The sequence below is a fragment of the Populus trichocarpa genome, chromosome 5 (genome assembly GCF_000002775.5).
Source record: "Populus trichocarpa isolate Nisqually-1 chromosome 5, P.trichocarpa_v4.1, whole genome shotgun sequence".
Lineage (NCBI taxonomy): Eukaryota > Viridiplantae > Streptophyta > Magnoliopsida > Malpighiales > Salicaceae > Populus > Populus trichocarpa.
This window is the reverse complement of record NC_037289.2, coordinates 11,024,306-11,036,555: the sequence shown is the minus strand read 5'-3', so window position 1 is coordinate 11,036,555 and position 12,250 is coordinate 11,024,306. Positions and strand designations below refer to the sequence as shown.

Genomic DNA, 12,250 nt, shown 5'->3' with positions numbered 1-12,250 from the left:
GGTTTCTTTAACTTAAATAAGTGGTTGTTTTGTAGTCACCGGGTTTTGTGCCACACAAAGACAAAAACATGGTAAACTTCAAACTTTTATTGGGCTGAATGTTTAAATTACAGTAACAATTGTTTTTTAAAGTTTTTTTATTTAAAAATGTATTAAAATAATATATATTTTTATTTTTTAAAAATTATTTTTGACATCAACATCAAAACAATTTGAAAACATAAAAAAAATAATTTTAAAAAAATAAAAAAATAAGAAATTTTCAATTTTTTTCAAAAGTACTTTTCAAATGCAAAATGTTTTTTTCTCGGAAATATATCAAAATAATTTTTTTATTTTAAAAAAATTATTTTTGATATCAACACATCAAAACAATCTAATAACACCAAAAAAAAAACTAATTTTAAGCGAAAAAAAAAAATTAATTTTTTTTAAAATAAAATAATATAGTTAGATAGCCCCAATCTAAACAAGATGACTAGCACTGTCGGCTTGTAAAGATTCAAGTGCCTCGTCTGTCCTAATAGCCGCACCTTTTTTTATCTAATTAACTTGCTGTTAATTTTTCATATTCTTCTCTGATGAATAATACTGTGTTGCCTATTGCTTTCACCAATTTTGCTGAATTATCTTTGGCTCACTTTCTATTTTCTGAGGCTGCGGTTTTCTTTCATTTCGTGAACCACTAAATTTGCCAGACCCCAACCCCCTTCATGCTGCGTTGGCTTGGCAGAGCTGCTCGTTCGTCTTTATTTTAGAACGCAAGGTTTTAAAGACGTAAAAGAATCAATACATCAAGAAACAGCCGATGTTCGAGGCAGAAAAGTTAATCAAGCTGTTCCAGGTTCAAAATGAAGGATTATGTGCACTCTCACAAATATGGTAGAAAAATAAAAGATGAGAATATGAAGGAGATTAAGAAAAAACATTAGTTAATATATATATATATTTCACAAATCCTTATCATCGTTTTCATTAATATACCAGCTAAAGCAAAATGCTAACAAGTTCTCTGTTTAGTTGCAGCTAGAAGCACGTCTAGGATGCCTATCTTCTGGTGGAGGCCCTTCACGATAACATAAACGAACATAAAATATTTGCTCAAGGAAATCTAGCTACGCCAAATCCCAACAGTTAGCCAGTAAAATCAGCCTGACATGCTTCAAATATCTAGTTTTTCTATCTCTATTTCATGATTGCCCGCGCCTCTTCCTGTTCGAGTGCTGGTGTATATATATATATAGCATGCCAAGTCAAATTAAGACATGAATACAAGAGCTAAATGAAAATGAATTTATCAAACCTATTCAGATCTTGAGAAAGTATAAGATTGTGCTCCATATTCTCCAAGCACACGCCTTCATTCTGGTCTCTTCCTATCACGCAAGCTTCTAGAGAGATACTGTCCTTCAAGTCACATGCTTGTATCCCAAAGGGAAGTGAAGTTGTAACTGCGGCTGCCAACTCAAATTCTTGCAGAAAACACAGAAATGTCAGACCGCTTTTAACTGTATGGAGAGGGGGGGCACAGGCACAGCATACCCACCTGATGGGTTCCTTTCAGCATGACTTACATTCAATTGCTGACCTGGTAAAATGTCTTTCCTCCAAGTTTCCTTCAAATTGTGTGCATGTAAGATAGCTTGATTAGGATTGCTTCATCTACATATGCATTTGCTAGCTACCACAGGGATCATATTCAAAGTTACCTCAGAAGAGACACGAAGTGGAAAGGGGCTGAAATGAGCCTGGATAGTTGATTGGAAACCAGATGAGGTTTCAGCATGTATTGGATTTGATGCCTGGTTTGAAGAAGTGCAATGGTCTGGAAGAGTGAGCATGGTCTGTAGCCGAGCTTCTCCATCCAAAGGAACGGAGGTTGTCATATTCATATGCTTAGATCCAATTTCTTCATCGAATCCCATTCTCACCTGAGAGAGTTGTGATGGCTGCAGTACATCAGGTAAAAACATTGGATGCAAACTTGTTCCATTTCTCATTGATAGCATCTGGAACATGAAACATCATTGAGGCAAATCAGAAATAAACTCAGTTTCACCTTCACCTTTTCATTTTCTTTCTATATTGGCATCACCCTACTAGACTTAGGATTTAATGGAGAAGACCATGGAAAAATAGTTCCTGGACTAATGGATGAATAAATCAAATTACGTCAGGAAAGCAATTCACATAGAGCAGAGACGGGCCTCCGCCCTCATATGAGATTAAGAAGTAATGCTTCCATGCACATGTTGCAGCGTTCAATTGACTGCAAATGTTGCTTTTGGAGGAACATTAAATTACGTAACACAGAATATTAGCTCATGAAACTATGAAAGTAACATTTACATGGAATGTTTTGATTTTTCCAAACAACAGTCATTGCAACTTACCAAAAGGAATTGATAATGAGAACGAAAACCGGGGCGTTTTCTGTGGAAATTCACCTTAACGAACAAATTAAAGAGATCGACTGGCTTGCTCTCAGCATTAAATGACACAGGCCATAATGAAATCATCAAGAAAAAATAAGTACTAAATAATGCATAATCGCTAAATAATTCATTCTCTGTGGTTCTAATTATCTCTCAACCCTCAACCCTCACCCCACCGCCGCCCCCCCCAAAACAACAACAACTCATTCTGCTGCACTAGAGAAAACAACAAGTTTAATGCCAGCATAAGGGGCACCGAAGCAGTTATACTGAAATCTCACCGTCTTCCTTTTAAGTAAAGCTTCTTTGCTTTTATGGATTGAAGGCTCTCTTGGATATCTTGGTAAGTAATAGATCTAAAGATTCCTCATTGTTTATGTGTGCAAATTCTTGTATGTTTTTAATATTAGTGTATATGTTATGTAACTACTCAGCTGGTTATATATATAATTGATTTTGTTCATATGTATATAATTTATTAATAAAGATTTATTTATCTTTAATATTCATCAAATATTTAATTAATGAATCTAGAGTAAAAATAAAATTTTTGGGACAAAAATGCTTTACTAATGAAATTATAAAGTTGTTATAATTATGATATTTTTATTGCATCAAAGTATTGTTCCTAAATATTTCTGGTCAATGCTCTAATAAAACTAGACATTAATTAAAGTTGTTGAGATTGATACATATTATATTTTTTTTTATAAAAGGAAACAATTGTTATCATAAACCGAGGTATGAGAGATACCTAGAACTAATATGGAGATATTTGTCAAATGACATGTACACTGAATTAACCCACATGAGAATTTCATATAGAAAGATCACTCGTGTCTATGGAAAGACTCACGTGATAATTGTGTAAGTGACTCTTAGAATTGAGATCACTAAGTTATCTTATATAGAGAGTGTAGAATGTTATATGTTAATCTTGTTACACGTTATCCTAATCAAGGGTAACAAATTGAAAGATATTAGGTATAATATAAACTATATGAAGGTATTTAAATAGTCAAGAAAGGATTCATCACCTTTGATGAATTAGAAAAAATATTCCATATATTTTCAAATAATATTGATTGTAAATCCTTGTGCAAGGTGGAATAAGATTTGAAAAGAGTTTCAATCTTATTCAAATAATCAATGATTATGGTATTGAGAATAAACATGATTTAACATAGTAGACACACTCAATGCTATAATGTCTAAATCAGAATATTATTGATGAATGGATAATAATTACATTGAGAAACTGAGAAACTAGTCATTGAAAGATTAAGTCAAACCACTTATGACTTTTCTAATATTTAGAGATTATGATAGGTTGCTAGACATTGTACTTGATCTTTAAATATAAATCAATTAATTTTTGAATTGATAATAAATCAATTTATTTAATTATGCTTTATTTAGGATTGTGATTTATATTTGAGGTCAACTTATTAGGGAATCTAATGAGTCACACAATTAATAACTATTGGTCAGAAATTAAAATGAGATGATTAATCAAGTGTGACTTGATTATAAATAAGTTTTAGAAATTGAGGACCAGAATGTAATTTATACGGAGAATTATAATTCTAAACCTAGAAAAATCAAGTAGGGACTTGATTGAATAAATTTATAAAATTAACCTAAAATAATATATATAATTGATATTGTCATTTATAGGGTTTTTGGGTTTTCTTATAAATAAAAAGTTATGCTTTTTATTTCATATGAATTATGAAAAATGTGAGTATATTACAATACTGAAACACCTTAAACACTAAAGAAAAGAGCTAGCATTTTAAAGTATAGCAATCTCTTTTTCTTAAAATGATTTAAGATATTTTTCATTGATGATTCGTGTAAATTACTGTTAGAGGCTGGACAATTGAACGATTTGCAGTTTGCAACAACCAAACCTTTAAAGCAAATATTCAAAGCCGAAAACAATATCTAATCTTCAAGTAATTTGTATATTAAACCCTAAAACAATTCTAAATCTGTCTAACAGAATCCTTTGAACTCTAAAAAATTTTTAAATTTATCGTTTTCAGTGCATCTATATATTTCAAGAAACCTAACACTTAATCCCTGTATATAGCATTGAACCAAACACTAGCTAACTACGTACCCCAGCATAAAAGAAAGAAGCTTGAACTCCTTCAAGGTTAGTGGATCAACCAGAGAATAATCTACTCCGATTTTCTAAATTACTTGCATTTTTGGCACCAGCAGAAGTTTGGCAACTAATTTGATCATAGACTCAACTCTCCAAGGAGTAAAAAAGTGTATGTTAGACTCATGCATGCGTCTCGTTGCCATGGGGAGGAGTTAATAGATAACAAAATAGGCAAACGAGCCTTCATCAAACCTTTATATTTAACAATGCCTTGAAATCTTCTAACAGATATGATAGAACTAAATATGATTTTGCATAGACAAACCTGTACTTGGAGCTGGAGCAGCTTGAGATACTCAATAGCTTCATCCAGCATTGAAGCCTTATCTGTCTGCTCATACAAAGAAATCAAATGATTCAATCCATATTGTAGATAAACTCTTTGATTTCAATTAAATAACTTAACCAAAGAACGGAGTAATCAAACCAAGAAAGTTTAATATACCTTGCTGGAATTTGGAATCAAATTTTGCAGTGCCTTCATTTTCTCATTAATCCTGCTCCTCCTCCTCTGCCCAAAAACACCCCACAAAATATAAAATCAGTTAGCATGAAAAAGTAAATCACAAGAAAAGGAGATTATTGATATATGAAAGAGCATCAACATTAAGAAAAGAAGGGGGGGAAAGAACAACCTTCTCAGACAAATTATGAACTTCTGCAGCTCTTGTTCTCTTTGAGCTTCGTGGAGGAGCTGGCTTTACTGACATCTCATCTATTAAAGCTTCCAAACCCTCCTGCGTTAAAAACAATTAACCCTTAAATTTAATTCTGTAGATTTCACCTTCTTTGAAACTTACATTACCAAATATAAATAAATAAACTTTCTTTTTCCTACATTTTCTAACCAACCAAACACAAAGAAAAACCCCAGAACAAGAACTTACCTCGCTTTCACAATCACACTCATGATCAGTCTCGTTCTCACTCATGATCAGTCTCGTTCTCACATTCCCAGACCAAAGAGCACCACCACCTCCACCACTCGAATCCACACCTAAGATCACTCCCGATCGAAGAGGATCATCAAAGGGGGCTGGCACTGAAAATGGCTGCAGCGTCTGTGGGCCTATAAATGAGGAAGAAGACGTTGATGAAGGTGAACGGGGAAGAATTTGATGGAGGAAAAGTGAGATATCGTCTGATGAACGGTGGTAATGACGAGAAGAAGAGGAAGCTGAGCAGGTGTTATTAATGTTGTTGGTTTCGTTATTGTAGACATCTCCCATCACTCTCTGCTTTTAGCTATTTGTTGCTGGCAGGGGTGATAATGTCGTTGTCTTCGGTTTTTAAACCATAAAATGTAATGACAGAGCAGAGGAAAGCTAAAGCTAGAAGCATTGCCGGAGCTTTTTGAGAGTTCGACTATTAGGGGCGGGGTTTATAAATCAAAAACTCTTGTTGAGGTTTGCTTGGTAATGCTCCTTGTTTTTGTCGTATTGTTTCTGGCAATTGTTTTTTCTTATCAAATACTTGTTATTGGTGTGATTGTGATTTCTTTATAGCTTTTAGGATTTGAACTACAATGTTAACACGTAATAAGCCGTAAAGGTTGAATCAAGTTATTTTTAATATAAAAAAATATTCAGAGTGTTATTAATATTCTTCTAGTAAAAATAAATAAATTAAATTGATGTTGATGTAATATAATCTAATTGGCTTGATAAGTATAAATACAACTTGGATAACTACTAAAAATATAATTTAATTCTCAAAAATTCAAGAGAACATCTTTTTTTAAAATAATTAAAACGACAACATATGGAATCGATTTGAACCAACTCAGGTTAACCTGTCGATTCTCGACCTAGATCATGATAATCTCATATAAAACAAATAAAAAAATTATGAAACTCAATTCTCAATCAATTTAATGTTGAATAATAAAATTAAAAAAATTAATTAAAAAATAACAAAAAAACTTGACCCCAGTTAACTTGTCAAATCTGTAACTCGAGTCATGAAATCGAGATAACCTCGTAGAAAGTAAATTAAAATACAACCTAAGTCAACTTGGGTTGGCTTACAAAACTTGCGACCAATATTATGAGACTGCGAGAACTTTATAGAAAATAAATCAAAATAAATTATGAAACTTAGTTTTCAATAAACTCATTATTAAAGGATGAAAATTTAAAAAAAAAAATCAATCAATCTAAACATTGGTTACAGAAAAAAAAAAAAAACTTACAAGTCTCAATATTTTTAAACTTGATAACTAAGTTCCAAATCTCAAAATAAAAGTTTGAATAGTCTTTATTGATCAACCATTTGCTAATCAAGAAATAAAAAAGGGGAAAATAATTAAGAAAGCTAAATTGTAAAAAACATGAACAATCTAAGACGGTTATGGAGGTCTAAAAAGCAGGTTGAAGGTTATGACAAACAGGCCCGCTAACATGATTGGCAAATCAAATCTCTAAAAATGGGCATTCAAAGTAAATCTTGACCTTAAAAAAAAACAATCTTGCTACTTTACGACAACCACTAGGCCATTGACTTCTAAATTAGCTTTATTTACATGGTTTAAAGTTTTGTAAATATTTTGGTTTTTTTATTTTAAAATAATATTTTTTTATTTTTAAAAATCATGTTTGATATTATCAAATTAAAACGATATAAAAAATCAAGAAATTTAATTTAAAATTAAAAATAATAATTAAAAAAAACACAATTAAATCATAACATTAACAAAATCTGGATGAGAATTTGGGATTAAAGTTATGGTATATTTATCATTCCAGACCAACTTCTTCAATTCATGTCCATCAATCTAATCCATGGAAAGTAATGATTTTACTAATTATTGGATGATTTTTGCTGTGGGCATGCTTATAAATTTTTAGATGAAAGAGTGCCAAACATGGCCTATCTATCTCACGCGCAGTTTTGGAGAGTGAAGAAAGTTTTGGGAGTGAGATTTATTAATAATGGTTGAGTGTAGTCAAGGGATTTAATGATTGGTCTGTCAAAGTAGAGATTTTGACCGGTATGGGTAAAGTAACAAATAGTCACTGTCAAGTCAGGTGAAATCTACAATTCCTCGCACGTGAGATGCATTCGAGCAATTGATTTTAACCCAAGAGATTCATCATTTGACTGTCTTTGGTTTCAAAGTGTTTGTATTTGTGGGACCCGTACTTTTTTAAAACCGAATCTATGTCCCTTGTTTGGCTTCAGCTAGATGCCCCCCACCCTCCATTGTTTCAAGGCACAGCTATCTTTATCCTCAAGGGTGTTTAAAAATATAATAATTATTATTTTTTAATATTTTTTTATTTAAAAATATATTAAAATAAATAATTTTATCTCCCAAAAATATAAAAATTTTATTATAAAAAACAAAAAAATATATTTTTAAAAAATACATATTAAATTTTTTTTTCAAAAATAAAATATAGTTTTGGGATGCAATTGGGCAATAATTTAATTTGTAGATAGTCAAAAAATTCATATGGGCATGCAATTTGAGGTTTAATCAAAGAAAGGAATGAAATTGGTTGAAATTAAAAGACTAACGATCAAAATGAAAAAGATGACAAAGCTTGAAAGTTCAATTTGTTTAATTGAAGATAAAATTTGAAGTTGAGGGCGAGATTGCACAAATTAAAAGGTCAAGCACAAACCATGGCTAATCAAGAGAGAAATGAAGGGAAGGTGAGAGTTTTTCATATTTCCTTTAAAAACCTTGAAAAAATCTCACCTAAACACATGGATTGAAGGATGAAAAAGGGTTGGAAGAATATCTAAGCTAAGAAAATAAAGAAATTCCAAGGGCTTTTCTTGGGAGAGGTGGCAGTTTGGAAGGAAAACTAGGAGGGATGGAGAAAACTAGTTTTTCTTACCTTTTCTTCCAAATTTCTTGTGTTTAAAAGATGAGAAGCTTTGATTCAAGCTTGTTTTAAGTTTATTTTGTGTATTGATGCATTTTGATTACAATATGCATTATAGAGAATTGAGTTTGAATGATTGGTTGTTAGAATAGATGATGATGTGTTTAAATGATGCTTATGATCATGAATTATGAATGGGTATTGTTTCAATTTGGAAAAAACTTTTTGAAAAGAGAATTCACCCCACCAATGCTAGGGTTTCAACCAAGGAATGAAAATGGACAATGGGATTAATTGATGAAATCTATTGTATGGGTGCTAGCGGAGATGTAAAGATGATTATGGTGGTAGTAGTGATGTTTGTGGTTATGGTGGCTTTTTCATTGAGAGGTTCGTGTGTTCGTGGGTCAATGCCACAACTAATTAGCTTTTCTTTGATTGTGTTCCAATAGTTCTTTATCTCATTATTTTTTTTCTTGGTAATCTCCAACAATTAGAGACTATGTGTATGTATATAGATTCATTACTTGGTATGGGAGGCTTGGAAAGCAGCAACAGTTATCCATGAAGGTGTCGATGAGATGAGATGGATTGTGGCCAACACTACGCTCAATTTATACAGCGGTGGACTTCAAGAGGTTAGGGAGGTTGAGTGTCTTGAAGTGACATTAACGGAAGATGAGATTGCTTATCGTGAGAGTGTTAAGGATGTTGGTCCGTCCACGAGCATCCCAAGCCCATCCATGAGCATCTCAGGCACGTCATCGAGTGTCCCAGATCCATCAATGAGTGTTCCAGATCCATCCATGAGCTGAGATTATATTGTTCCTCCTCACACCTATATGGATATTACAGACTCATCCTCGAGTTGAATGAGTTGGGGTGATGCTCTATACTTGTCCACAGGTTCTCCAGGCCCTTCAACGAGTTGATATGATTATTAGATATAGTTACATGTTATTATATATTATGAGAATTATGAATAGATGTATTGTTTAATTTTAATAAAATGTTATGTTATATTAATTTTCGGTCTAATTTTGTTACTTATAATTGAAAATGTTATGTACTGCTTATGTGAATTGTGTTTTGATACTGGAAAATTAGTTATTTGAATTGTTTTTTTTTTTTTGAGGCAGGGAGTTAATGACAGAAAAGATTGTCCTAGAGTGAGGCTTTTAGAGGAGTCGCAAATACTATCTACAACACTCAAATCGCAAATAAAATCTAAGATAAGCAAGTCATAGATGATATTTGCAACTCAAGTGTCGTAGATGTTATCTGCTACTTGATCAAGTTTGCTAAATTCCTAAATATATTTTTTACCTATGTTATTTTACTAAAATCTTTTTTATCTGTGATAAGTTCCGTAAATACTCTCTTTCCAAGTGATGAATTGGTTATATTTCGGGCTAGATAAAAAAAACATGAGATGGCTCTCTTTATTCCAATATTTGAACATGATATCGGATATTCAGTAGAGAAATCTAATTCTAATATGCAATTAAATTCAGTATCTTTTGGTCAATTCTCAAACTACTTCACCCTGTCTATGGGCTTAGAAATCTCAAATTCAACCATTGTAGAGTGGCAACAAAATTATACGTACACATCATACTTTAGCTTTGCCAGAGCCCTGCGAGTAGTCATTTGCTTTGAATACATGTACATGTGGTCAATTTGCACGGTTTATTTGGTCAGTTTTCCAGTTGATTGTAGCCTGAAAAATCAATGACAACTCATACGTTCTGACACACACAAGAAAAAAGAGAAATCCTGCATATAGGAAAGATCACCTCCATTGAAGCAGATGAACTGCAGAAATATTAGAATTAAAAGCTCAGTAGCCTTTCATAAAACTAACAGGTATAACGATAACAATCTAGTATTTGCACAGCAGAAATATTAGAATTAAAAGCTCAGTGGCCTTTCATAAAACTAACAGGTATAACGATAACAATCTAGTATTTGCACTTGACAGGTAAGTTCTGCATGAATCTTGAAGAGCTTTAACAGGCGTTCCACTGATTTGGCCCCTGGAATAAGAGTTTCCTGGCACAGGTACAGTCCCCTGTGTTTGGTTGTTGGCTAGTTCATTTGTTCCAGGAAAAGCAATAATTTACTGTGAAAAAACAATAACCAATGGATTTTGGTTTCCAGTTCATTTCGATTTGTTGTTTTGGATGTCAGAATCTTGGTGTCCTGTATCTCGAATTTGCTTGATGTGTCCCAAGGAGAAAATATGACAGTGATGAGTTTTGTTGGCGTTGAGCATCTCCAATGACGAGAAGTTATTTAGAAAGTCATTTTAATAACTTATTTGTACTTTAATATATTTAATTTTAATGTTTTTGGTTTTTTGAGAAAAACATTGAGAAGAGTTGTGAAGATGAAAGAATTTTTTTTTAATAATCTATTTTTAGGTTTTTTTTTATAGATATAAAGGAATAAAAAAATTTTACAGAAAAAATATTTTGATGACTATTCATTTAGAGCTGTAAAATCAGAAAAGAAAAAAAAGCTATAAAATAAGATTTTTAACTTACATCCAAAAGAAGTACATTACACAAGGTACTATTACATCATTGTAGCATGCTATGATATGCTGCAAATTAAATTAATTATTTCTAACATTATAATAGAATAAAAAACTTAAGGGTTGATTTAATATGATTTAGTTGATTTGATAAGTTTAAAAATAATTTAAATGATCTGTAAAAATATAATTTTATTAAAAAAATTCAATACAATATTTTTATTTTTAAATATTCAGACAACGACATGTTAGATCGATCCAGGTCAACCCGGCTTAACTTGTCAGATTCACGACTTGGGACACGAGACAATGATAATTTCATAAAAAGAAAATCAAAATAAATTAAAAAAATCAATTCCCAATAAATTGAATGTTGAATGATAAAATTGAGAAAATTCAATTAAAAATAGGAGAAAAAATCTATCTGAGTCAATCTACCAAACCCGCGATTCAGGTCATGAAACAAGAATAACCTCATATAAAGTAAATTGAAATAAAATTATAAAATTCATTATCAATCAACCCAATGTTGAAAGATAAAATTGCAATAATAATAATAATAATTAAAAAAGGATAAAAAATGACTCAGGTCAATCTTGGTTAATCCATAAAACCTGCGATCCAAGTCATGAGATTGAGATAACTTCTTATGAAGCAAATTGAAACTAATTATAAAGTTTAATTCTCAATCAAACCAATATTAAAAGATGAAACTAAAACAAATTCAATTCAAAAAAGGACCAAAAAAACTCGAGTCAACCTAAGTTAACTCATCAAATCAGCAACTCGGGTCATGAGATTGGTATAACCCCATAAAAAATAAATTGAAACAAAATATGAAATTTAATTTATAGTAAACTCAATATTAAAAAAAAATTGAAAAAAAATAAAGTATTGTCTCGTGAACAGTTTTTTAAGGAGGTGAACAGTAAATTCAATTTCCTTTTAATTTTTGTTAATTAATAAATAAAATAAAATAAAATAAAATATGAGTTTTTATGCTTTCTTGAAAAGTTGTTTGATACATTGATATGATGAGTTTATCAGGGACATTCATCATGACTTGTGATATAAATGCATATGCTTGAACTTCAATGTTTGAACATGTCTGTTACTTTTGAACATGATTGATTCCCAGTAAAAAAAATTTCTTGTTAGATATTGTTGTAATTTTTTTTTTTTAGCAAATCACAAGAAAAAAATTGTTTGGTTAACCATTTTTTTTTAACTAAGCTTCGTAAGCTTTATACCCAGTTGAGTTTTAAATCTTGGT

At 31.3% G+C, this 12,250-nt stretch overlaps 1 protein-coding gene across 3 annotated transcripts; it reads right to left on the bottom strand.

Annotated features, from left to right (window-relative positions):
• Positions 1–915: 915 nt before the first annotated feature.
• On the bottom strand, positions 916–6,057 carry LOC7476388 (transcription factor SPATULA). Of its 3 annotated transcripts, none has more exons than XM_024601391.2 (8): positions 5,496–6,057; positions 5,244–5,345; positions 5,054–5,119; positions 4,874–4,939; positions 1,710–2,009; positions 1,547–1,616; positions 1,304–1,472; positions 916–1,223 (listed from the first exon to the last, which is right to left on the bottom strand). In XM_024601391.2, the coding sequence occupies exons 1-8, from the start codon at positions 5,835–5,837 to the stop codon at positions 1,163–1,165; spliced, it is 1,176 nt and encodes a 391-aa protein (XP_024457159.2). In that variant the 5' UTR covers positions 5,838–6,057; the 3' UTR covers positions 916–1,162. The 3 variants fall into 3 exon arrangements, with proteins under 3 accessions (XP_024457159.2, XP_024457160.2, XP_052308835.1); XM_024601392.2 differs by having other exon boundaries at positions 916–1,066; XM_052452875.1 differs by having other exon boundaries at positions 916–1,472.
• Positions 6,058–12,250: the final 6,193 nt, after the last annotated feature.